A 26,300-nucleotide genomic window follows, 5' to 3' on the forward strand; every position below is an offset into this window, starting at 1 on the left:
TTTAGCTGAAAAGAGAGCTACTAGACTCACCCAGGAGACTGCTCTATACCAAAGAGGTAGAAACGTGTAACACAGTAGGTGCTAATATCTTTTGTAAATCTCTGTTTACAGTTCAACATTTAAAGGCAGATTGGGTGAAGTGGCCGGCACGACCGAAAAATTTACCAGAAATCCCTTCCGCAGAGACATCGGCAATTTACTAACAGGCGCAGAGGACAATTTGCTAGAGAAAGAGACAGTCGCTAGCTCAGTTTCGCAGCCTATTGCAAGGCAAATTTTTGCTCAGGCGAATGATTGTTAGGCTGCAAATTCACTAAAGTGTGAATTTTACAGAATTGTTACCTCTTTTGCAAGAGGTTCCTTCACCAGCTTAGACTTGGCAAACTGATAAGATGAAGCTACAACCTCCTCAATTTTATGTCAGTGACATCATATCCTGTACGCTGAAAAGTTTCACTAAAATCCGAAATTGTGTCCAGGGTGCCGAACGATGGCGAAGTTGTGCTAGCGTTACTGCGGCAAGCGAAGTTGCACTAGCGTTGGCTAATTTGCATACGGGGGAAGTTAAAGTTGAATGGACGTATATGTTGCAACCAATACATTACACTACACAAGTCCAGGAAACATTAATATAATAAAGTAGAGTTGTTATATTGCCCTACACATGATCCCAGTGTATAGTTTATGTGCCATATGTTAGAAAATGTAGGGTGGAACGGGTTACCCCTAACAATTTACGATCTTTGGCAGTCTATCACCCTGAAAAAAGTCACCAGTGTTTTTTGGGACTTAGAAAAATTTTCAACTATTATTTGAGGAAGTCCTATCGACTTTATTGCACTTCGTCTGGTCTGAGGTGACGAAGGCAATCTGGCGCAAGAGGTAACGTTCAGTAAAATCCGCATCTTAGTGAATTTGCGTAGTTACGTCCATTCGTCAGAGCGCAACTTCGCCAGGCGTAAGGGAGCGAATTACCGCTAGAGTCTATCTCCTTCGCTAGCGAAGTTATGCCTGCGCCCGTTAGTAAATTGGCGAAGTAACAAAATGACGTCACGCTGGCGCATTTTCGCTAACGTTAGTCACTTCGCCCTTTAGTAAATCTGCCCCTTTGTATCTAGCAAAGAAGACTGCTTGCATTAGGGATACTAATATACTTGGGCAGGTATCACCTGGGAAGTTCCAACACAACATTATTTCTTCTTGGCAGAACAGAAGCTGCTTTTCCTAGACCAGCCTGTCAATCTCACAGTCTCCTTGGAATGTGCTATAACTTTTGCGACATTCACAGGGCCCCCTGCTCCCTGCATTTTGGGCCAAGCTCCAGATACATCAACCCCTGTTACTAGGAATTACATTGTGAAAGGGAGGTATTCTCCACTGAACCAGCGGTTTGTGACTATAGTTTAAAGACACAGAACTCCTTGGAAAGTATGGGAATTATTCACTTCCATACCATTATAGAGGGGAAAGAGGTTAGGTACATTTCCATCTGGACTCAGAAAGGGCCAAATAAATGAGTTCAAAGAGTTCAAATTTTAGGGCATATTTATCAAAATCGCTTTTTCTTGAACAATTTGAATATTCTTGGCGCTTATTTATTAATGGGCAATGTTACATTGTATAAAAAAACTTATTTTTCACCAAGGACTAGCATTAATTTGGTGTAGACCACTGGTTACTTCAGACCCTCAGTCTCAGCTGGGCATTTCCATTAATATGTGGAGGAAGGGAGAGGCGTTGCAGAACTGTACCTCTCAGCTGCTGAAAACAGAATTTCAGGACACCAGAAGTTCTTAACCAAGACAATAATGTATTAACAGTGATAGGTATTCACAATACTGGATTCTCTGTGTTAAATTGGTTAAGTTACATTCAGTAATAGAGAATATTACAAACTGACAGTGCCTTTGGGTTGACTTGGCAGGAATCCCACTTCACCTCTGTGACACCAGTTATTGGACTTGGATCACCTACAGTGGAACTTACAGGGACATCCTCTAACCTGATTCCCTTTCTGCTATGATCCCTACACAAACAGGCAGTATCACTTGGGAGAGCTACCTTCAGTTTACCACTCCTATGTTGGAGCTCAGAACTGCTTATTAGCTCAGCCTACAGTATCTCACTCACACTACTAGAGTACTATGACAGGAGCTCGCCTACCACAGCCTAACAACTTATTCACAGGGCCTAACTTCCTTGGGGCCTTGTTTTCTTTTACTGGGGCCAAAGACCCAGGCTCTTCAGCAGACATCCAACCTCTTCAGCAGGTAGCAGTGGTTATCTGGTCTCCTACTAAATTTAAGAGTCACTGTCAAAATGATGTTTTTTTACTGAACATTCATCTCTACCAGTGCAGCCCTTCCTCACTCCTGTAAGGTAGTGAGAAAAGTAAGCACAGGGAATAGTGAGGTGGCAAGAGGAAGACCACCTCAGGAGACATTGGGCCCAAAACACCCATGCAAATATACAGTACAGCATGCTAGAAAATAATGACTTGAATTGGCTAGAATTCATAAGGGGTCCCTTGGCAAGATACTACCTTTGGTAAAAAAAGAAATAAAATATTATTACAGTGTGCGTCTTTTAGTTTTTATAGCATTGATGTTTAACTGTTGCACAGATCCCACGATCCTATTATTGGCTAAAAGAAGATGGGAAGAGATGGAGGAGTTTAGTTGCATAACATGTCGGAAAGCCACAATTTGACAATATCTCTTTAACTTTAGACCTAGGTTATATGCTTTCTTTCTGAAGGTCTCACCGAGGGGTAGACATTTCCCTATTACAATGCTATTTCTTATAATTGGAACTGAGATAATACATCCTATTAATATAACTTTCTTCTCCTTGTAGCTCAATATAGTAAAGCCTTTGAATAAATAGAATCTCTATCTCTGGGAGCCCACTTGGTTCTTGCAATAACTATTTTTATATATGCAGTAATTCTGGCACATTTAAGATAACTGATGCTGTGCAAGGCTTCCTTTAATGGAGCAATATAATGTTCTTCATAGCATAGAGCAGGAAAAATAAACCATCACATGCTGAATTGTAATATACCACCGAACTAGACTAGTCAAGAGGAGCAAAAGCTTCTCGCCATATCAATTCTATGTATTCAAAGCATCTTTTCTTATGTTTTTTTTTTACTGTACTGACAGACTAGCATATTTTTAGAAATTTCCTGCCCTTTCCATCCCAAGTGTACAGTACATACATGTCATCCTTTCTCTCGTGTGTATAAAATAAATACACAGAAAGCACTGCACAATTCATTTGTTTTTCTATAAATAAAGATAACTAGAGCCAGATTTAGATCACAATACATGTGATGAATATCTTTTGAAGAATAATTTTTCTCCAAACCAATATACTTTAACTTCTTAGAGTTGCTTTGTGTAATATGAAAGTGCCATCATGCCAACACTTCAGACTCTAGTTCTAGTTGTCTTTTTTGACATATGGTGTCACGTCTATACTGGTAACATTTGCTGCTGCAAGACAAACTGACAGCAGCACAGAGAGAGCATGCAGTAAATCAGATGGGGAGCTACTGGGGCATTTTTGAATGTACAGATCTTCCCTGCTAAAGGTCTGTGGTTGCCTTGGGCTGGTACAGAAGCCCGAAACATGATGTACAACACACCTAGCCTTCTTCTGTAGTTAAGCTTTAGTTCTCTTTTAATTATTGAGGGCTGAATAAACAACAAAGACAATCTAGTCAGACTCACAGGCCATGTACTGCCTGCAGGAAACGGCTCCAAGTGCAAAAAAGAGGTACATTCCTCCATTTTTTATCTTTGCATCCTGCCCCTGTGCAGGGGAGGTCAAGTAGGCGTCCCCTCCCGGGCCATACCTGTGCAAGAATGTGTTACATACATTAATTTGGGTTGAAAAAAAGACCCAAACAGTCCATCATCATAATCACTCTGCTGCTGCATTCTCAGGATTTGAAAAAAATACCAAAATAAGTTTATTTAGATAGAAAACACATGCAGAATACTCAATGTTTCAGTCATGTACGGGGACCTTCATCAGGAGATAACAAATAGAGCTGTAATGATTATTCTGACTTCAGAATATTAACCCTTGCATAAAATTGGTGCCAAATGGTTGCTAAGCAATCAATCAAGACATCATTAGGAAAGAGGAAAGTATAGTATAATTAGTTAACTAGAGAAAGATCAGAGAAGCAGCAATAGGGAGGTATTGTATTGACCAATATCTATTGTAGAGTCCTGCAGCGGGGCGGGTACCCACAAAAACCTGCGGTACCCTGTAGGTTGCGTTTAGAAGTTCCAGGTGCGGGTATACCCGCGGGTCGTCGGTTCTGCGGGTTTGCAGGTCTGGCCGTGGGTCTTCTCAGTATCGATCTTCACTCCTTTCTTCTGGTCACCTCTACTTCCGATGACGTCACGTCCGGTTTACAATGACAGCACTTCCTGTTTTACTCCTTTTTTTCCTGATCATGTCTACTTCCGATGACGTCACTTCCAGTTTACAATGACAGCACTTCCTGGTTCTTGATGGTCACGGTGTTGCGGGTCCGGGTTGCGGATAAGGTACTTGCGGGTAGGGTCGGGTAGCGGGTCCAAGTGGGTAAGAATGCGGGTCTGGATTGCGGATTGCAGGTTGTGGGTACGGGTCGGGTTCGGGTCCCAAAACGCAGGACTCTAATCTATTGTATAGAAGACCAGTACTATCTTGTACGGCAAAACTATTGCCTGTACATACAGTATTAGTGGGGAGGAGGTGCAACTACATACCAAGTTTCCTTGTGTACCTGGAGACAGCTGCCATTGCTAGGCAACACAATATCCACAAAAATAGGCTGTCACAGGTTGGCACCCAGAAGTGACAGTGCTGTAAGATGGTCACCACTAAACATGCCAGGGCACGCAAAATGTGGACACTGCAGCAAAAAACCTATTCGGGGAGCTAAAGCATCCAACAAGTGTATGTAGAAACATCAAGCCAATTGCCAGAAAAGAATCCAGCCAAAATTATAGTTGAAGTATAACAACACACAAAAAAATCAATGAGGTAGACATTTCAAGTCAAACCCTAGTGATCGTTTTACTCGTATAATAAAGTCTGCAAGGGCAAGTAATGCTATAAATCCATTGATGTATAAATTTGTCAATATATATGTAAGACATTGTATAATTTGAAAGCGTTTACCAGTATGTTGATGAGGAGGCCTCTCCATCAATTCCTGCATCTGGAAATTTGCAAATTTTTTCAAAACATGCAACAATTTTTTTTGGTTTACATTAGCGTCCATGGGTGTTTTTTCACAGCAAACCCCTGAGAAATATTTCACTCATATCAAAATCAAAATTTACACATTTGAATGCAGAGCCGGGCCAAGGTAGTTTGGCACCCTAGGCAAGGACTTCAATCAGCGCCCCCCCCCCCCCGTTCTGTAGGACCATTTCCCACCTAATCACTTACAGTTTTTTTTAATAAAGAAACCTTACAACACATTAATTAATTAAAATTTTCTTTTTTATAAATATTTAATGTTAACAAACAAAAATAAAGTACACTCTACTTTACTGTACCTGCCAGCCAGCAGCACCCAAAATATTGCCCCCAATCTGTACCTGTGCCATCCAGCAGCACCCAAAATATGTACCTGTTGTGCCAAAAAATGCATTGCCCTCCAGCCCCCCCCCAAGTCTGTACCTGTTGTGTGCCAAACAGCTCCAACTCCAAAACCAGCAGCAGCAGTCAGCAGAATAGTCACCAGGCAGCCACCCATAGTTTAAGTCAGGACTCAGTCTCAGGAGGAGTCAGAGGAGCTCAGCTCAGGCCTCAGGAGAGAGCAAAGAATGCCGCACCACCCGCACGATGCGCCAGGCCAGGTCACCTGACCTGGTCACCGTGACCACACAGGCGCACTGTCGTGCACAGCTCCCTCCTGACGCCCCCGGCGCTCCAGCCTGCAGGCGCATGATTGGATGCGCAATTGCGCATTACGTGCGCTGCTGCCTCTGAAGAAGGATCCGACGGATCCAGCCAGCAGGGCATGTAAGAAACTGGCTGGGTCTCGGGGAGTTGGGGAGGGTGGAAAGCAGAGCGGAACTCTGCTGGGGGCCTGAGGCAGCTGCATTGGGGAAAAAGGATGTAAAAATTAAAGAAATAAAATGTAAAAAATGTAAAAAAAAAAAAAATAATTCTTTTCAAAATTGCGCCCCCCTATGACTGCACCCTAGGCGGGCGCCTACTCTGCCTACCCCTAGTTCCAGCCCTGTTTGAATGAAAATTCGAATGTAAATTTGAATGTGAGATTTACCACACCTCGACCATGGAAACGAGTCTAACCATTTGAATTAACATAAATTCAAAAGTTGACCTTTGATAAATCTGCCCAGAAATGTCTATAATGGGCAGATTTATCAAATTCAATTAAAATTTCTGCGATTTTTTTTGAAGAAAAAAATTTGAACATGTTATATTCAATCTTGTTCAACAGAACTCTGCCATTGACTTGTGTATGTATATATATATATATATATATATACAGTATATATATATATATATATATATATATATGTATATATATATATATCTTTATATATATATATATATATATATATATATATATATATATATATATATATATATATATATATATATATATATATATATATATATATATATATATATATATATATATATATTTCACAATAGACCAGCACTCCGAATAAAGTTTCAAAACATCACTCTTGTGGCCGACGTACCCACTTTGAACCTTGGAAGAAAGAGTGCAGGTACTTAAAGAATATATATATATATATATATATATATATATATATATATATATATATATATATATATATATATATATATATATATATATCTTAACGCTGTCATGCATCTAAGTTGGCCCCGAAAGAAAATGGAAAGTTTTGCAGGCACCCCATCCCCCATAAAAATAGTTCAGAGGTACAATGTACAGAAGAACAGTGTTAGCCCATATTAGGTCTAGATCACAGTGAATATCTAAATTTTCAAACATATTTAATTACAGTATTAAGCAGGATAAAATGCAGTTCACTTCAATACAAACTACAGGGATGAAGTTTTGCCTTTTATTTGATTTTTTTTCTACTGAGAAAGGGATTCAACTGGAATTTTTCTTGCTGAATTGATCTAAAGACTTACACAGAGGTAAGGAATGGGACATTTGAGATTGATTAGCGCTTTAAACAGGATGAACTAAATCTCTCACTTTAAGTTTGTATGTATTTATTTAAATATCATTATTTCTTTGACTTAACATTTCATGATTTTAATTGGCCAGGCGCAGCCATCTAATCACCCTGCAGCCTGTTCCTGAATCTCTCAAAAGAAATCACGCAACTTCTCATCATGAATTTGTATAGTGTTTCTCTGTAGAGGAAGCACACTTTACACTGTCATGCCCAAGCTACAAAGTTAAGTATCAGTGACAAATTTATTTTAGCATCATCTCTCCCCAAAAATACCAACAAGTATATAGAAACACAGTTGAATTTCTGTCGCCTGTCTTACATTGCGTGTATGCCTTAGATTTGTAGGGCCCGAAAAGTTAGAATCTACTTGAAAAACAAAAATATATGTACATATTTTAGATGATGACTGTATAAATATGAGGCTCAGGATCATCTTGGCTGTATATATACATAGGGATGGTATTTCTTTTTTGCATCATTAACGTTTTATGCTTTCTTTAACAAAAAAAATGTATAACGCTATCATTAAAATCTTCTTAATATAATAAACTTATGCATTTGTCTTGTTTGATTGGCAAGATACTCTGGCCTTACAGTAGGGGTAATTTACAAATGCAAGTGCAGTGTGCGACTGCAATTTTGGATGCAAATGACCATTTTTTTTTACCTGTAATGCAATGTTTCAGCGCAATTGCCACCACACTCCAAGTTGCATTCACAGCAAAAAGTCCAGTTCAGTGCATCATAGTAGATACAATTACAATTACATTTGACTTATGTGCAAGTTGCATGTAGCTTTTTCAGAATAGGAGAGGGGGGTTAAGTTACTTCTAGAGCATATCTGATTTACTGGGAGCAAAACTAGTGTGCCTTCTGATCCAATCCGTGGTGGGAACTCCAGAGCTACTGCCAGGTCTAGGGTGGTGTCAGAACTCCCCAGCACCTGTATCTGTTCTTAAGTGATTCTGGTCTTCCTGTGTTTTTTTAAAACTAGGCCTTGTACATACAAATGCTTAAACCTGTGCTCATCTGCATTCTGCTTTAAAGGGCTCAGTCGCAGGAGAGCACAGGAAGGAATGCAGCCAAATCTTCCTTATGGGCATGTACCGACACAAGCGCATGTAAGCTCCAAATTCAGGTGGAATGGAACATGTCCATGTCCTAAAAGGCATATGTTCCTGGTTATTGACAGGACATCTTAAAAACTGTGTTGTACATTCACTTGCTCAGAAATGGAATTTAATGAACCCACACCCAATATTTTAAGTGCCAACCTACTACATAATTATATAGTTAAATTGGGTTGAAAAAAAGACTAAAATCCATTGTTTGACCTCTCCAAATGAAACCCAGCAATCATACACACACCCACTGAAACTATATATACTGTATCAATATTTATATTACTTATTTATTAATTAACTAATTCATTATCTATATTAATTGTTGATTAAGTATCACTAGGCTAGCCTTGGATACTAGGTTTGAAGCTGTTGCATCCTTAAAAGGAAACTTTACCCCCAAAATTAATACTTAAGCAACAGAGTTTATATTATATTAAGTGACATAATAAAGAGTCTCACCATACAGGAATATAGTCATCAGTAAATATTGTCCTTCTAGATCTTTTACCTTGAGCCACCCGTTTAAAATATCCTCTGTGCTCCCTGAGATCACCTGACCAGAAATACTGCAGCTCTAACTGTAACAGGAAGAAGTGTGGAAGTAAAAGACATGACTTTGTCCATTAATTGGCTCATGTGATCTAACATATATGGTTTGCTTTGCTTGTTTGTGGGCACTGTGAATCCTAGGATCCTAGGGGCGGCCCTTATATTTTAAAATGGCATTTTTCTGATTACTGAATGGCACATACTACTAAAAAAGTATATTATTATGAAAATGGTTTATTTACATGAAGCAGGGTTTGACATATGAGCTGTTATATGCAATATCTTTCTATAGAGACCTACATTGTTCTTCTAATTTAAAACCATTTATCTTTGTTTTTTCATTTAGGCTCCTTCATCTCCTTCCTCTCCGACAGTTAAACAAGTCAAATATGAGAAGCGATGGATAGATGCACTTTCAATTCCACTATTGATGGCCCGGATATCAAGGTTCAGAGTTTCAACAGTAAAGTTAAGGTTTGGGATCTTGTATCTTGATGACTTTTTTTTTTTTTTTTAAAAGATATTTATAAAAACCGTTTATGAAGAAAAAAAACAGCTCAGGGTATCTCAAACCACTTGGCAACACAATGTGATGGAGAAGTATTGTTTAATAGGCATGGTTTGGGCATTACATTTCTATGTGGATGCATAGGAGAAAAAGAGTACAGTAGCAATATTCTATAAAGTATTTTGAAATCTTTTATGTTATTTTTGCAAGTAAAAGAGAATGGGGTAAATTTATCAAAGAGTGAAGTTCTGCCACTAGAGTGAAATTCCACAGCTCTCAATTCATTTCTATGGGATTTTGAAAGGCGTATTTATCAATGGGTGAAAGTGAACGTTCACCCTTTGATAAATACGCCTATAAAAATACCATAGAAATGAATGGAGAGTGGCGGAATTTCACTCTAGTGGCAGAACTTCACTATTAACTTTACTCTTTGATAAATATACCCCAATGACTTTGAAATAGGGGAGCAAGTAAAATTGTCTACACATGTTAATTTTGTAAATTAAACTAAGAATGCCCAATTACCTAACACCTTTTTTGGAGTAGTTAATAGTTACATGGCTGGACTACATTGGGTTTTGCAAGTTTACCCATGTTACATTTTTTACTTGGTCTGTATATGCTGTACAGCTAAACATAATTGGAGATGCCTTCTAATTGGTGGAATTAATTATTTAATCAGCACCCGTCAGAACTGATACAAGTTCAACTACATAAATGAAATGTTATTTTACCTTAAACAGCAACCACCCCCCTTCATAGAACAAGGAGGTATCGGTATAGGGGCAGCTATTAATATAGTGTTGCAGCGGGAGGGGATCCCCTCCTGGGGGCGGCAGGGATAGTTTTATCAAGTGTAGGGCATAACAGGGGTTAGGCCTGGAGCCAAAGTGAAGGAATAAAAAAAAAAAAAAACTGGTCCCCCCTACCCCACCACCATTTGAAAATTGAATGACTGCCCCCAATGCTACACAACAGCTTATTTATATAAACAATAGTAGTGTTTTTGAAGCAAACACAGCAGGTTTACCAGTGCAGGGCAACACTGCATTATATTTGTATTACCTTACAACACTTTCATTTTTTCATTTGTTACTGTTCCTTTAAGTATTATATAAATGCAGTGCCCTACTATAGCTGTTGCTGGTTGTTATTATGTGATTTAATAAATAAGCTGCAGCCTTTTCACCCAAGATATAACGTGAACTTGGTTTGTTATTTTTAAGGAAAGGAGGGGGAGTTTGTGTTGATGGGAGGGTCCTGTCAGTTTGATGCTGCCCCTGTCAGGCCTTCTCCTGTTTCTGTAGCCCCATGAGCAATGTAAGGTCCTTACAGAACTGGTTTCCAAATTTCAGAGTTGAAGAAATTGACTTGCCTGTATGGAGTTCAATTCACCTGAATGCCTGTAGAATCAATTGGAATGTCAGGCCTGAGACCTAATATCACTGCTCAACCCCTTATATATGAATCAAATGCCACCAACAAGAATCCAACATATATTGGAAAACCTTCAGTAGAAGGTAAAGGTTGTAAAGAAAGAACCAACTTAATATTAATAGCCTTGTTATGGTTCTGGAATGTGATACTGGACAGGCAAGAGTCTGTGTATATTTGGCCATATAGTGCAGGGGAAAACCACACTGCAGTGTGGTCAGTGTTGGACTGGCCCACTGGGATTCCAGGAAAACTCCCAGTCTGCCCAGGTGTCAGTTGGCCCTCCTGCTTCTAACCATTTGGCCTATTTCATGGTCATTTCTGTATTTCTTTAAGGGGCTTAATAATGGAAATATAGAGTATAGTATGTAGAGATAAAAGACTAGGAGAGGTTGAGTGTGGAGAGGAGTCAAGTCAAAGTCAAAGTAAACTTTGTCATCTCAGCACTATACAAATACACAGTGAGACGAGACAATGTGACTCTAGCTAGTACAGATATCAGTGTCTCTGAGGTAGTATAGAAGTGTAAAACAAAAGTTCAGTTTACAGTCCAGGTGTGTCTGGAATGTAGTGGGAGGGCAGGCAGTGAGTTGAGGAGTCTGAAAAAAGCTATCAGACTCCTCAACTCACTGCCTGGTTGATCGGGCTTTAATGCTGCAAAATCGTCTGCCGGATGGGAGCAGTGTGAACAGTCCGTGTGAGGGGTGGGTGCAATGCAGGAGGCCTTTCTTGCCGATGTCCTGCAGTGATGGGAGTGCTGCTCTAATGATGTTGCCAGCTGCTCTGACAGTCCACTGTAGACTTTTCTGGTCAGCAGCTCTGGCACTACTGTACCAGACAGAGATGCAGCTCATCAGGATGCTCTCTATGGTGCCCCTTTAGAACACTTTGAGGGTGGAAGGTGGAAGGCTGGCCCGTTTCAGTAGTCTCAGGCAGTGAAGTCGCTGCTGAGCCTTTTTGGTGATGGTGGCGGTGTTGGTGGTCCAGGTGAGGTCATCTGAGATGTGGACTCCCAGGAATTTGGTGTTCTTTACTGTCTCTACTGTGGAGCCGTTGACGTTGAGTGGTGTGTGAGCAGGGCGAGTTCTCGTGAAGTCGACAATCATCTCTTTCGTTTTATCCACATTCAGTGACAGGTTGTTCTCACTGCACCAGACCGCGAGCTGCTGAAACTCATCTCTGTACGCCGACTCGTCGTTGTGGCTGATGAGCCCCACCACAGTCGTGTCATCAGCAAACTTGAACATGTGGTTTGAGCTGTAACTAGCGGTGCAGTCATGTGTCAGCAATGTGTACAACAACGGGCTGAGAACACATCCTTGATGAGCTCCTGTGCTCAATCTGATGGTGATGGAAATGTTGTCACAGATATGAACAGACTGAGGAGGAATAATAGTTTGGAAAGTGGGCCCACGGTCTAAGGTTTTCTGGTGGGCTCCTGGCATTCCAGTCCGAGTGTAGCCATCCTTAATGAATTAGACAAGGGGTTTACTTGTGCTGAGGACCTTCTTCAGAGCTAGAAGTGGTTTGTTGAGAGAGTCTAATGATATCAGTAGTTGTTTCATGTTATGAAAAGGCTAACAGTTATACTCACCAGTATGTAATCCAATCCTAGTTGACCAGGTAATAAAATAGGCAGTATTTGTCTTATGTCAGAAACCCACAATCTATAAAAAAAAAAAAATCACATTTTACCTGTTAAGTGTTGTTAGACTTTGAAAACTATCCCATGTGACAAAGCCCCATCAATGTCAAATATTTTTACAGCAGCAAAATTGTTTCTGTCCTACATTTGTGAACTACAATGCTCAGCACTCTTTTAACATCATAAATCAACTTTAGCTGCAGACAATGTGTTGTCTGAAAACTGGTCCCCCACCCCACCACCATTTGAAAATATATGGGTGACTTACATATTAAAGATTCTATGATCCTACTAAAGGCATCTTCCAGACATGCTGTGAATTGCCTTTTCAGCAATAAGAACAGTCAGTGAGAAGATCATATTCAGACAGACAAGTACAAATAAAAATAGATACAATAAAATACAGGAATATTTATAAAACTGTTCAGGGTTATTATCTGACAAGTTTTTATCTGACATCTTTTCTTTTCCTGCAGAACATGTTTACAGTGTATTTATTCCTGACCATTCAGGTTTTTTTTTATTGGTGTTGGCATTTAGTGTTTGAGATATTTGAGCTGCACTGTTTGTACTCTTAAATAAAGGGCAAAAGCATTTCTTTAAAAAAAGGTAAAATATTAAAAAAACGAAACAAAATATTAAGTACGCTGTAGTTCGTTCAGCTTAGCTCATGTTAAATAAGTGAATACAGAACTTGCAAGAAATACATTCATATATATGTTTTTTTTACACAAACACACACATGATTGCACTGTTTAAAACAGTACCATCTTGACTCTGCAAAAGAATAAAATTCTGTGTATGCAGATTCCCCTGCGAGCCCCCCTGACTTGGATGGATTCTGTTCTCAAGTCAGCCTTGGTCACTAGTACCCTGGCCTTGAGGGCAGAGCCACTTGCTTGGCCGTAAGAGCAGTTCTTTGTTTTTTCCTGTGGTGCGGAGTGAAATGTCTATGCTCTCCTACAAGTAACTCTCTTTCTACAAGTTTATAAAAATTGTGATCTCTTTGTTTGGTGTTCTGACTCTTTGTGAGTTCATAGCTCATGTCAAATTTTGTCTTTTACCTTAAAGGGATACTGTCATGGGAAAAAAATTTTTTTTCAAAATGAATCAGTTAATAGTGCTGCTCCAGCAGAATTCTGCACTGAAATCCATTTCTCAAAAGAGCAAACAGATTTTTTTATATTCAATTTTGAAATCTGACATGGGGCTAGACATATTGTCAATTTCCCAGCTGCCCCAAGTCATGTGACTTGTGCTCTGATAAACTTCAATCTCTCTTTACTGCTGTACTGCAAGTTGGAGTGATATCACCCCCCTCCCTTTTTCCCCCCAGCAGCCAAACAACAGAACAATGGGAAGGTAACCAGATAGCAGCTCCCTAACACAAGATAACAGCTGCCTGGTAGATCTAAGAACAACACTCAATAGTAAAAACCCATGTCCCACTGAGACACATTCAGTTACATTGAGAAGGAAAAACAGCAGCCTGCCACAAAGCATTTCTCTCCTGAAGTGCAGGCACAAGTCACATGACTTGGGGCAGCTGGGAAATTGACAAAATGTCTAGCCCCATGTCAGATTTTAAAATTAAATATAAAAAAATCTGTTTGCTCTTTTGAGAAATGGATTTCAGCGCAGAATTGTGCTGGAACAGCACTATTAACTGATTCATTTTGGAAAAATTTTTTTTCCCATGACAGTATCCCTTTAAAGGAGAAACAAACCCCCTATTAAAAAACCCTACCCCACATAGACCCCCCTCCCTAACTTTTTATTTACCCCTTGGTGCAGATTCAGTTTTTCGAGAAACGGGAAATTGCTCCAACTGTGTATGCCTGCGGCAGATTACCGAAGACACAGAAGATGGCTACTGTGAACAGCCATCTTCTGTGTCTTCGGTAATCTGCCGCAGGCATACACAGTTGGAGCAATTTCCCGTTTCTCGAAAAACTGTGCCTGAGCTAAAATTGCCGGAAATTGATATTTGCATTGCAGTTTACAGGTTTTTTAAATGTAACCAAGCGCAGGGCAAATATATTCACTGTGCGAACCAACCTGGACTAAGTTTATAAATGAGCCGCTCTGCGTTTGAATTACACCACAACTTTGGTGGCGGAGAAAATATTTGCAAAACAGTTTTGCAAATTGCAAATTTAAGTTACTGTCAACACTATTTTCATGCACAACAACCTCACACACACCTGTCTCATTTGAGAGCCATTTGCGAAAATGTATTCACAATGCGAATCTGCAAAAAAAAATGGACGGGCAGAGCAGTGCAATATATTAGCATTCAGGAAAAAGCATGGGCAATACAACCATTTGCAAATAATACTGCGCAAACTTTATAAATGACCCCCCACTGTATGCATATTTTCTAACATGAGCCTAGCTGAAAAGCACATCAATAAGGGGAGGTTTATTTTCCCTTTAAATATTTTTATTTCATAAACGAATACAATCTTGTTAATCTATAAAATAATAAATTCTAAAACTCAATTTGTATTTTGAATGATATTTAAAAAGGTAGGTTTGGTAGAAATGATTCATTCTGCTGAGTAGAATTGCTGACACAGCTCGCTAACAACTGCTCACTCCTCCTGCAGACGTAACTCATTTGAACTGCTGGCACTTGATGGAATATCTTCTGGGATACTTCAGTTTAATACAGCCCATGACAGTGCTGACTGGTTAAAAGCAATATCAACAAACATCAATGATCTGACACTACAAAATGTACGTTTCTGTTTAGTCTCTTTTTTTTCCCTTTCTTTGTCAAAAGCTGAAAATATCCATGTCAAAGATGATAAATTACAAATAACATTAGGATCATCATATTTGAAGTAAAGTTATAGAACTAATTAGGCATGATAAGGTAACCACAGAAAAGGCAAAAGCACATTGGGCCTAATTTACTAAATACAGAACAAATTGCATTTTGGTTGCTATGGGATCCTTAACTAAGGAAATTTTGTCCATTGTTAGTAAGTGAGCCTCATTATCTTTCTCTGAAAGTCATAGTTTGCACTCTTTCAGGATTTTCACCCAGAAACAGAGTAAGAGAAGATTGTAATATAAACAGATTGCTGTTACCTCTAACCGTATGCAGGTTCAATTAAGGTCGAGTTCCAAGTGATGCACCTCCGCCGTGTGTGCTACTAAGGTATTCAAACGATTGGAATTCACAAGGATCGACTCAAACGCAGCTTAACTGCTCCACCTTAAGGGGCCGATTCATCAAGCTCGAGTGAAGGATTCGAAGTAAAAAAACTTCGAATTTCGAAGTGTTTTTTGGGCTACTTCGACCATCGAATGGGCTACTTCGACCTTCGACTACGACTACGAATCGAAGGATTCGAACTAAAAATCGTTCGACCATTCGATAGTCGAAGTACTGCCTCTTTAAAAAAAACTTCGACCCCCTACTTCGGCAGCTAAAAGCTACCGAAGTCAATGTTAGCCTATGGGGAAGGTCCCCATAGGCTTGCCTAAGTTTTTTTGATCGAAGGATATTCCTTTGATCGTTGGATTTAAATTCTTCGAATCGTTCGATTCGAAGGATTTAATCGTTCGATTGAAGGAATAATCCTTCGATCGTTCGATCGCAGCATTTGCGCTAAATCCTTCGACTTCGATATTCGAAGTCGAAGGATTTTAGTTCCTAGTCGAATAACGAGGGTTAATTAACCCTCGATATTCGACCCTTGATGAATCGGCCCCCAAGTGTTTTATTGTTTTAACACAACATGTTTAGAGTCTAGTAGTAACACACTTGACAAAGAGTCATACTAGACTCGAAACATGTTGTGTTAAAACAATAAAACACTTAAGGTGGAGCAGTTAAGCTACGTTTGAGTCGATCCTTGTGAATTCCAATCGTTTGTATAAGAGAAGATTGTCTACCAACGTAAACGAAACATACAGACAGGGGGTTATTTATCAAAATCCTATTTTTCCTATTTTTTAAAATAAAAAAGTCAGACTAAAGTAGAATCCACTATGTGACCTTATTTATTATTAAAAAAAGCACAATTTATTTGGATCGGGGACAAATCCGATAAAATCAAGTGAAAGCCTGTATCGTACGTTTTCCCCCGAACCATTCGATTTTTTCAAGCTATTCCCCGAAAAACCCAAATTTTTCGGTAATAGTCCAATTTTCGGACTCAGTGAATTAAGTCTTAATGCATTACATTTTATTATTATGAACTCTGAGTTCATAATGATAAAATTTAATGAATTAAGACTTAATTAACTGAGTGCGGTTTTTGAGATTCTTTTTTATATATTTAATTTAGTTTATCCTTATCTCACGCACCGCTGGTGATTTTCCCGCTAATGTGAATGTCATTAATGCGGTTAAGTGCACAGCCCTAAATATTTGTATTTACTTTTATACATTATTGTAGGATGTTTTCAGTTATTACCATTTCTCTAAAAAAACTTATCAAATTGACAATAAATAGTGTTAAATAGATAGTGCCAAAATCTGCACAACATTCAAAAAATTCTTATTTGATAATATTGATACTTAGTAACAACAAAAACCTACTCTCACAAAGCAATAGGTTTTAAGCTGCCGTTGTCCGTGACCCTTAACAACCCCATAGCATTTTTAATTACAAGCCAGAAAGAGGTAGAGTAGAAAGGAAAATAATTCAAAAAATATATAACTAAATGAAGACCAAATGAAGAGTTGCTAAGAATAAGACATTCTAAACATACTCAAGGTGAACTGTTTTTTCTTTCTGAACTTCTGAAATACTGGGGTACCCATTATAATAGGGGTTGGAGGACTGTAAATTAAGGTCAAAAGGAGATAAGTCTCAGCCATGGGGAGTGGGGTTGGAGGCAAAAAAAAGCATTGTTTTTTAATTTATTTTGTGAGTGAATTTCCTTTTTTCAGCTACATGTTTATTGTATTACAAAGTTAGGTGATCACACACACACACACAAACATATATATATATATATAGTCATGCACTATATATATATATATATATATATATATATATATATATATATATATATATATATATACCACCCCACTTTTTACAGTGACCCCAACCTTCTTGATGCCACTGATGTTGCAACTCAAGTTCCCAGTTCTATGAGTTCTGATAACTGAATTGTCCTTTAATGTAAAAGAAATTAGCATTGTAGATTTTTCAAATAAAATTTAGCAGAAGATTTTTACAGCAGTTCTGAAATGTTTACAACGTCCCTACTCCTGTGCGAAATAAAAAGCAAAAGGTAAAATTATTTTCTAGTACAAAATGTATTCTGCTATAAATGTTCAAATTGCATCCTATAAAAGAGATATACAGAAGATATGAAACAAATTAGAAAATCTATAAATGTCCATCGTCATATAAAAAGCTTACAAAATTTATTTTTCAGACACTACTAACCTAACGAGCAAGCATTTCTTTAGGCTCTGACTTCCGGCAGCTGTATCTATCATGTCACAAAATGAAGCTCGTAGCAGATATATTTTCCTATACATGTTAGGAGGACCTCTTCTTTTGTATCTACAAGGTAGATTGTTGAGAGATACCCAACTAGAGCAAGAGATGTGACTTCTCATGAATCATGCGCCCCCCAGACTTTTACAGGGGAAAACCAAAATTTTTTGTCGAAAAAAAACTAAAATTTTTCAGGATTTATTAAAGTCCGATGGTGTTAAAAGTATTCCAACTCAGACCTGCCTAGTTCATGTAGAAGTCAATGGCAGATGTCCCAATGATGAAAAAGTTGTAGTTTTCTGTAAAAAATCCAAAAAATATGTATGATTATGATTTTTTAACAATTTTATTGAGTTTTTTCTTGCACAAAAAGTTTTTTCTTGCTCAAGTTGGTAGTTTTCAGAAAAAAATTGTCAATGTTTTGTATTCTGAATAAAGCAGGGGCCCCCAACCTTTTTTCATGCTTGTGTTGCTCCCCAACTCTATATCCGTAAATATTGCCCTTTTATGTCTTTTTACCTTGAGACCCCCCATTTTGTGATGGTCTGTGTGCTGCCTCAGAGATCACCTGACCAGAAATACTGCAGCTCTAACTGTAACATGAAGTATTGTGGGAGTAAACAACTAAACTTGACAATGGGACTCCTCAATTAACTCTTTGCTTTCAGCCATCCCACTAAACCCCATTGTTACATACCTTAACGAAACACCAGGAGCCAGAAATGGTATTAAATGACCATAGCAGTTATAAATATTTTATCATATAAATAGGACCATGCCAGCCTCACCCCAAGGCAGTATTTAAACCCCAAATTCCATAAGAGATCGCTACTATGCTCTGCCATTCCTCAGTGAAGACTTGAGATCAGCACTATGTCATTATTTATGTTAGTCTTTGAATTTACAGCAAGCAGGTAGGCACCATTTTGTGGACAATGTTCTTATGGCAAGCTTTTCATCATGACACAATCGTGTTTATGTACCAGAATGGGGCACTTAATGCCCATACCATGCTCTAACTAAATTTTGGTTTTATGTTTTATTTTTAAAGAACTTTTATTAAACATATGTTTATGTCTGGGTGACAGGTCCCCTTTAATAAGACTGCTGGTGCGTCTAGGGCTTTGGTACATGGTGTAGTATGCCACCACAGTGCTCTTAGTAAGAATCAGGATTCGGGACAAACAGAATCTCATTCCCACGTGAATGTCTTTTTGGAGACATTTTTGCTGTTGGAGGACAATGGGTGTGACACCCTTGCTTTCATAGCACAGATCCTGGGGGCTTTATCAATGCATCTTCCTAAATATTATCTGCTCCCCCATATAAACTTGCACAAATGTCTGCTTTCAGATTAAAAACCGGGTCTCACATGGTTCACTACAGTATATTTTCTGAGGTCAGAGCATTAAGAGCGGTGCTTGTACTATAGAGTATGTTACCTTCACAAGCCCAGATCAAAGCACTTAGTAATGAAAGGCAATCAGTTTAAATGTATCAGTGTCAAGATCTTTAGAAAATACTCACCTTTGTACTCTTTGTACATCTTTGGGTCTATTCTTTGAAAATAGTCTTTATGGTTAGCCATTTTTCCACCTTTGATGAAAAAAGCCTCACCTTTTCTAGCCTAAGTTCAACCAAAGTCTAAACTGCAATTAAAATCTGTTCACTTATTGTAAAAGCTACAGAATTACTACTACTTTGCCTGTAGGTTTTTCATTTTGGGTTGTTTATTCTGTAAAGGATTTTATGTACTGTAGAATATATTAACGCAATAAATTTAGAAGCAGGAATTAATGCCATTTTTTTTTTCAACAGATGAAAATGGTGAACAAATGTTATTCTATGTGTGACCAGGTAAGAATGATTGGTGCAGTAATCAGGCTTTTGTTGATTTATTTTTTTACTATTTCATTTTAATTCTGTATAACTGCTCTTTTGTGATTTTCTCTATGTTTTGAAACCTTCATGCTTGTAAGATTCTATACTTTTGTTTGAATTTCTGTGTGAGAATTCCATCCACAGGTGATCAGTAAGGTACAGAGATTAAAGATGAAGTAAATCAAACCAAAACTGCTCTTGTGCTTACAACTTCTAAGGACTTACCAGGATTACTCATTTGTTGCATGTATGTTCACCAGTATGTTGTGATATTCATAAATTGCTTCAAGACATCATGTTGTGTCAAATAATTTGTTTCATCCGTGTGACTTGATGGATACAGTTGTGGTGCCAAAATGCCTTTATATTTCCAGACTTGCTTGGTATAGGTGCCTAAAAAAATATGGGTGTCCATTCCTGCTCCTTGTTGCTAATATGCCTGAATTCCTGGCTTGTGTTTTTTTATAAACCTGGAACTGTTACTGGATATTCCTGTTTGCCACTTGTCCATGGCCTTATCCTGACTAAGCTGCTCATTCCAATCCTGACCTTGACCTACTTGTTGATTCTACAGCTTCCTAGTTTCCACAATTTTTTAATCCTCACAGCTGTTCCTGCTGGGTTTGGCACAGTCCTATAGGGTCAGCCAGGACACTATAGTGGGGCCATAGATCCAACTTAGAAAGCAACATCTGATTTGAAATGAAGTATTGCATGTTTAATATTTTAGAATGGACTTTCAAGTGACCATCTAGGTTTTCAGATAATGATGTGGCTTTTGTCCTTATCTTATTTATTCGCTGGCAGGGAAACATAAAAAAGTCGCCGCAAATTTGTGTCAGTCAAATTAATTCACCCATCACTAGCCATATGTCTTGTGCCAGGTTCAATTAATATATGCGTTGTTTTAGGTTTTTTGATTGTTTTTGGTTTATGTTGTTTAACTTGGAATTTGTTTCAATCAACATGGAATCAATATGGAAAATACATAGGAACAGTAACATCAAAAAATAAAAGCGTTTTAAAGTAATTAGAATATTATATACAGTTAACATGAACTTGTAAAGGTTGTTTGTTGGGGAATAAGAAGGTACAGTTTACATAGCATATAACAGTAAGGCCCTGCCCAATACAATGGTGTTTTATCTGTTTATATGCTAAGAAACCTGTGCCTTTTCTTCTTTTTTCCAGCTTGAATGGCTGTCCCAATGGCTACACAGCAGCTTATCTATATAAACTATAGTAGTCTTTCTGAAGCAAACACACAGTCAATAACAGTATATTATTACTTTTATACACTTTTTATACACAAGTTTTTGGTGTTACTGTTCCTTTAAAAACAGAGGAGGCTGCACTACCATAAAATAAAGAGTCGAAGTTGAAAGGATTTTGGTACTGTCTCCACAACCCTGAATAAAATATGTTAATTATTATTGTAAAACAAATATTATTCATTATTAAACAATGGGCCAGATTCAATTCAGTGAGGAAAAGATTTATCACTTGAAAACTCATGGACAAGATTCCATTTGAGATGCAATTCAATTCAAAAGAAAATTATCTAACGGTTTATCATGTGAAAACTCTATTGAAGTTTATGGGAAGAAACTTGAAGTTTTTCTCCTCGTCTGTGAGTTTTCACGTGATGAATCATGAGATAAATTTTTCTCACTGAATTGAATCTGGCCCATTTTTATTTAACAATGTATGGTTCATCTCCTCACAATCCATAGGGAAATGGTTAATGCTTGTGTGACTGGAGGCTGCCCAAAGCACCTAATGCAGGTGCAGTGACTCATTTGATATGGGAATAAAAAATATTATTGCGGTATTTGATATGTGACTTATTTTTTATTACATTTTCCCGAAAATTTTCATTTTCACCCAAAAACTCAGAAAACGTAACGGTATTGCATGCAACCCAGCGCACATCAAAAAATCATTGGGATTTCTCCCATTGAGTAATATGAAACCTCAACATGTCTGAGATGCCGGATTTTCAGATTCAGACTTTTGCATTCTCAGGAAAAATTCGTGATTTTTTAAGTCTGATTTTATTTTAAAAAAAATCACAAATTTTTCCGTGATTTTTGCATTCGGAGCTTAGTAAATAACCTCCTAAGGGAGGTATTTATCAAAGTCTGAATCTATCTCAATATTTTCTGAAAAAAACTCCGGCCAAATCCGGGGTTTTTCAGCTTATTTATTAATACATTTTCCCGAAAATTTTGCATGTGGGAAAAAATCCAAAAAAAATACAAATTTTATGATTTTTTCGGAATTTCCACCCAAAAACTTTGGATTATTGCACAAACCCAACGCAGATCAAAAAATCTCGGGACTTCTCCCATTGACTTATATGTAACCTCGGCAGGTCTGAGATGCTGAATTTTCCATCCTCGGTGTATAATAAATTCAGAAAATTTGGTAATTTTTTTGGGATCTTGTACTAAAAAAACACAATTTTTCGGGTTTTTGCATTCGGAGTTTAGTAAATAACCCCCTAAATCAAATGCCATTAAGCTGTGAAGACTCAGAGATTCAAATGTTTCACTAAGCCACACCATTAGCTATGCCCCTCACATATAAAGAGAAAATGATAATTAGGGATGGGCGAATTTGACCCGTTTTGTTTCGCCAAAAATTCGCCGCTGGCGAAATGTCGCAGACGCCCATTAAAGTCTATGGGCGTCAAAATAATTTTTTTGACGTGCGTCTTTTTTTTTTGACGCCCGCCGCCATACAAGTCTATGGGCGTCATTTTTTCGGCGAAACGGGGCGAAAAAATTCGCCCATACCTAATGATAATTATATGTATGCTTTTTGAGGCAATTAATGTGTTTCAGTGTTTATAACTAGATAACTAATCTTATTTAAAGTAGATTTATTCAGATTAAAAACAACACATTAATCTATCCAGAGAAATAAATAGACCAGGCTCAAGAAGGATATTGCGAGGCGAACAGCAATGTTATTGCTTAAAATAAATGATGATATTTGTATTTAAATGTCAGGGTATTCTGTGGTTTTATACAGGAGAAATCAGACAAGCACGGGTATTTATTTAAATTGATTTAACTTTTCAATTAAGCATTTAAATAATGTAATACAGATATGGGACCTGTTATCCAGAATGCTCGGGACCTGGGTTTTTCAGGATAATGGATCTTTCCGTAAATTGGATCTTAATACTAGAAAATCATGTAAACATTAAATAAACCCAATAGGCTGGTTTTGCTTCCAATAAGGATTAATTATATCTTAGTTTGGATCAAGTAAAATGTATCATTTTATTATGTACAAGGTACAGTTTTATTATTACAGAGAAAAAGGAAATCATTTATAAAAATTTGGATTATTTGATTATAATGGAGTCTATGGGAAATGGCCTTTCGGTAATCTTGAGCTTTCTGGATAATGGGTTACTGTGTTAACGAATCTTATACCTGTATTTTATAAATGATCCCATACTTAGCAGGTATATTAATTAATTAATTTATATAATATTATTCCGGAAACAACCCCCCCCCCCAAAAAAAACAACAACCCAGATGCTTATTGCGCTTACATTTTTATTCTGGTTTTTTGTTTATGTATTTTTTGTATGCCCTCTGTTATTCATCTTCTAGTTTGACATCCAAACCATTGCTTGGTTGTCTAGATAAAAAAAAGCCCTAGAAACCACATAGTCAATAAAAAGGTGGCTGAAGAAAGTGCAATGACATGAGAGTAGAAGAGTGTCAGATGATGTAAGTAAGGACGAATTTGGCAAAAAAAATGTTACAAGGTAACGGCAGAAAAGACAATACGGTCCTATAAACATATGGAGAATTGAAGCTTTTTAGCAGTGCTTGAATTGGAGTGAAAAAAGTGGAGGGATGCTCTGTGTGGTGAGCGTAGAGCGGTGTGCTAAAAAGCCCATCCCACTACCATAAGCCACACCCATTGTTATAAAAAGTCTCATGCACCAAAACGTTCTGGTTTCACCCACTTTAAAGCTAAGCCATTTTGCTATTTCCTTTTTGGTATTTGATGCCCAGTATGCATAGATTTATGTATGAGACCTTTAGGGAAATTGAAAATTGTGCATATGACTTTTCTTGGCTGCCAATTCAGCTTCTTCAGACACAGCTCCTTGCCTGTGTATTGTGTCATAACAACCCCATCATACTCTATATTACCCAAGATTATTTCCTATATATCTTTCTGTCACTATTCCTTAATCTGCTGCTGTTTAATACCTTCATTATTTCTTTTTTTTCCCCTGTTTTCTTCTTCTCTCCTTTCCACTATAACCTTCTCTGATGCCTCCACCTTCTTTATCTGTTAACACTTCTCTATCTTTTCTACTTCTCTGCCAGCAATCTTGTCTCTCCTTTTATCTTCTATATTCAGGCTTGAATCCGCGTTTAGCCGCCGGCGAATAAATTTGCAAAATTACAGTGAAAATTTGGCTGTGAAAATTGGCAGGCGTCAAAATATAATTGATGCCGGAGACAATTCTGACTCCGGCGACAATTCAGACGCCGACGACAATTCTAGGCACCCATTGACCTTAATGGGCGTCAGAATTGTCACCAGCGTCAAAAATATTTTGACGCCCGTGTCAAAATTCTCGTTATGCAAATTTTTCAACGTTTTGTGAATTTTTCGGCGAAACGAAATGGGAAAAATTCGCCCATCACTAATCACCAACCTTTTTTTTTATCCGTGAGCCACATTCAAATGTTAAAAAAGTTGGACAGTAAGCATGCAAAAAATTCCTGGGGGTGCCAATTATGAACTGTGGTTGACTACTGGTGGCTCCTATGTGGACTGGCAACCTACAGAAGACTTTGTTTGGCAGTGAACTTTTGGTTTTTATGGAACTAAAACTTGTTTACAAGCCAGGAATTCAAAAATAAACATTTGCTTGGAGACCACTGGGAGCAACATCCAAGGGGTTGATGAGCAACATGTTGCTCACGAGTCACTGGTTGGGGACCTCTAGTTTATAGTTTACCTCTTTAAACCAGTTTATTGGCATGCAGAAGTGGAAAGGAGCAAAAGAAAGTTCCAGGATTCAAAACGCTTGCATCCTTCCCCAATTCCAGCACTGCTTTTAAGTGTAGGGAACAGTCTGATGTTTGGGGCCTGGCTAAGTGTGGAAATTTATAGCCAGCTTAAATATTGTAATAGAAATATTTCTATTCAAACAAACCACATCAGCTTGTCTGATAAACATATGCCTTTACATGCTGCTGAGGAAGGCTTGGACATTCTCTGTTATTTACCTGATATACTGTATTTAAGAGTCCAACTGAGCACCCAGGTAAGGGTGACATTGTTTTGCCTTGTAACTCTGAAACACAGGCGATGAGGCTCTGAGCGGACCTTTGGAGGCTGATGAGATCCCCAAAAAGAGCACGTTTTTTTAAGAGCTTGGGCTTTTTACCTTAATAAAGGAGCAGTGTCTATGTTATTTTAAAATCCCAATGACTTTCTACTGGGTAAAGGTACTATTGTAGGTTTGTAGTACAGGTATGGGATTTGTTATCCAGAAACCCATACCTGTATTGCATTACAGAATGGCCGTCTCCCATAGACTCTATTTTATCCATATAATCCAAATTAATAAAAGGTATTTCCCTTTTCTCTGTAATAATAAAATGATACATTTTACTTGATCCCAACTAAGATATAATTAACCCTTATTGGAAGAAAAACCAGCCTATTGGGTTTATTCAATGTTAACATGATTTTCTAGTAGATTTAAGGCATGAAGATCCAAATTACGGAAAGAGACGTTATCCGGAAAACCCCAGGTCCTGAGCATTTTGGATAACAGGTCCCATACCTGTACTACCAATTACTTCTCACTTATCTGATAGAGGCCCAGCCGAGTAACTGAAATAGCAAATTATTTTATCAACCTACTACGACCAAAAGTTGCTCCTGAATAACACTGATGGTAGCATTGCAGACACTGAAATCTCTAACAACCACAGTACACTTATGTTAGGTAGCAAGGGTATGGAAGAACCTCAATGTGCTTTCTATTATAACTTGAGCTTCATTACCTACAGAATAACAAAGGTTTCAGCAGGAGAGGGGTTGTTTATACAGAGGGCTTCGGATAATTGTGTTTATAAGAACTAAAAAGTAGAATACGACTTAACTTTAAATTTGGTTGGATTTGCAGTTCTTATTTAAAAATATTCACTATCGTGCCATATACCGGTGAGCAGGAGGCATACAATACAGAACACCTGCTAACTGCAATCATCTTTCAAATGTGGCTTGCTGCAAAGAATGGCAATACTATTAAAAGCGAAAGGGATAGGATTTAATTTATTTAAAATAATGGTGATTGACGTGGTATGTGTATAAATTTGAGCTTGTTGTAATTTGGAATTATGTTAGATAATCAAGCAAGTGTCAACTTTGGTGAGGAGTTTTGACATTAAAATAGGTTACTAATTGCTA

At 37.9% G+C, this 26,300-nt stretch overlaps 1 protein-coding gene across 2 annotated transcripts in view; it reads left to right on the forward strand.

Annotated features, from left to right (window-relative positions):
• sntg2.S (syntrophin, gamma 2 S homeolog) overlaps positions 1-26,300 on the forward strand; it is a 276,383-nt gene that overhangs the window by 171,495 nt on the left and 78,588 nt on the right. The window contains exons 9-11 of one of the 2 annotated variants that reach the window (XM_041565024.1): positions 9,243-9,364; positions 15,096-15,225; positions 19,773-19,811. In XM_041565024.1, coding sequence (XP_041420958.1) covers positions 9,243-9,364; positions 15,096-15,225; positions 19,773-19,811 — 291 coding nt within the window. Of the gene's footprint in view, positions 1-9,242; positions 9,371-15,095; positions 15,226-19,772; positions 19,812-26,300 lie in introns of both variants that reach the window. The other variant, XM_041565023.1, reaches the window with a different exon arrangement.

The sequence above is a fragment of the Xenopus laevis genome, chromosome 5S (assembly GCF_017654675.1).
Source record: "Xenopus laevis strain J_2021 chromosome 5S, Xenopus_laevis_v10.1, whole genome shotgun sequence".
Classification (NCBI taxonomy): domain Eukaryota; kingdom Metazoa; phylum Chordata; class Amphibia; order Anura; family Pipidae; genus Xenopus; species Xenopus laevis.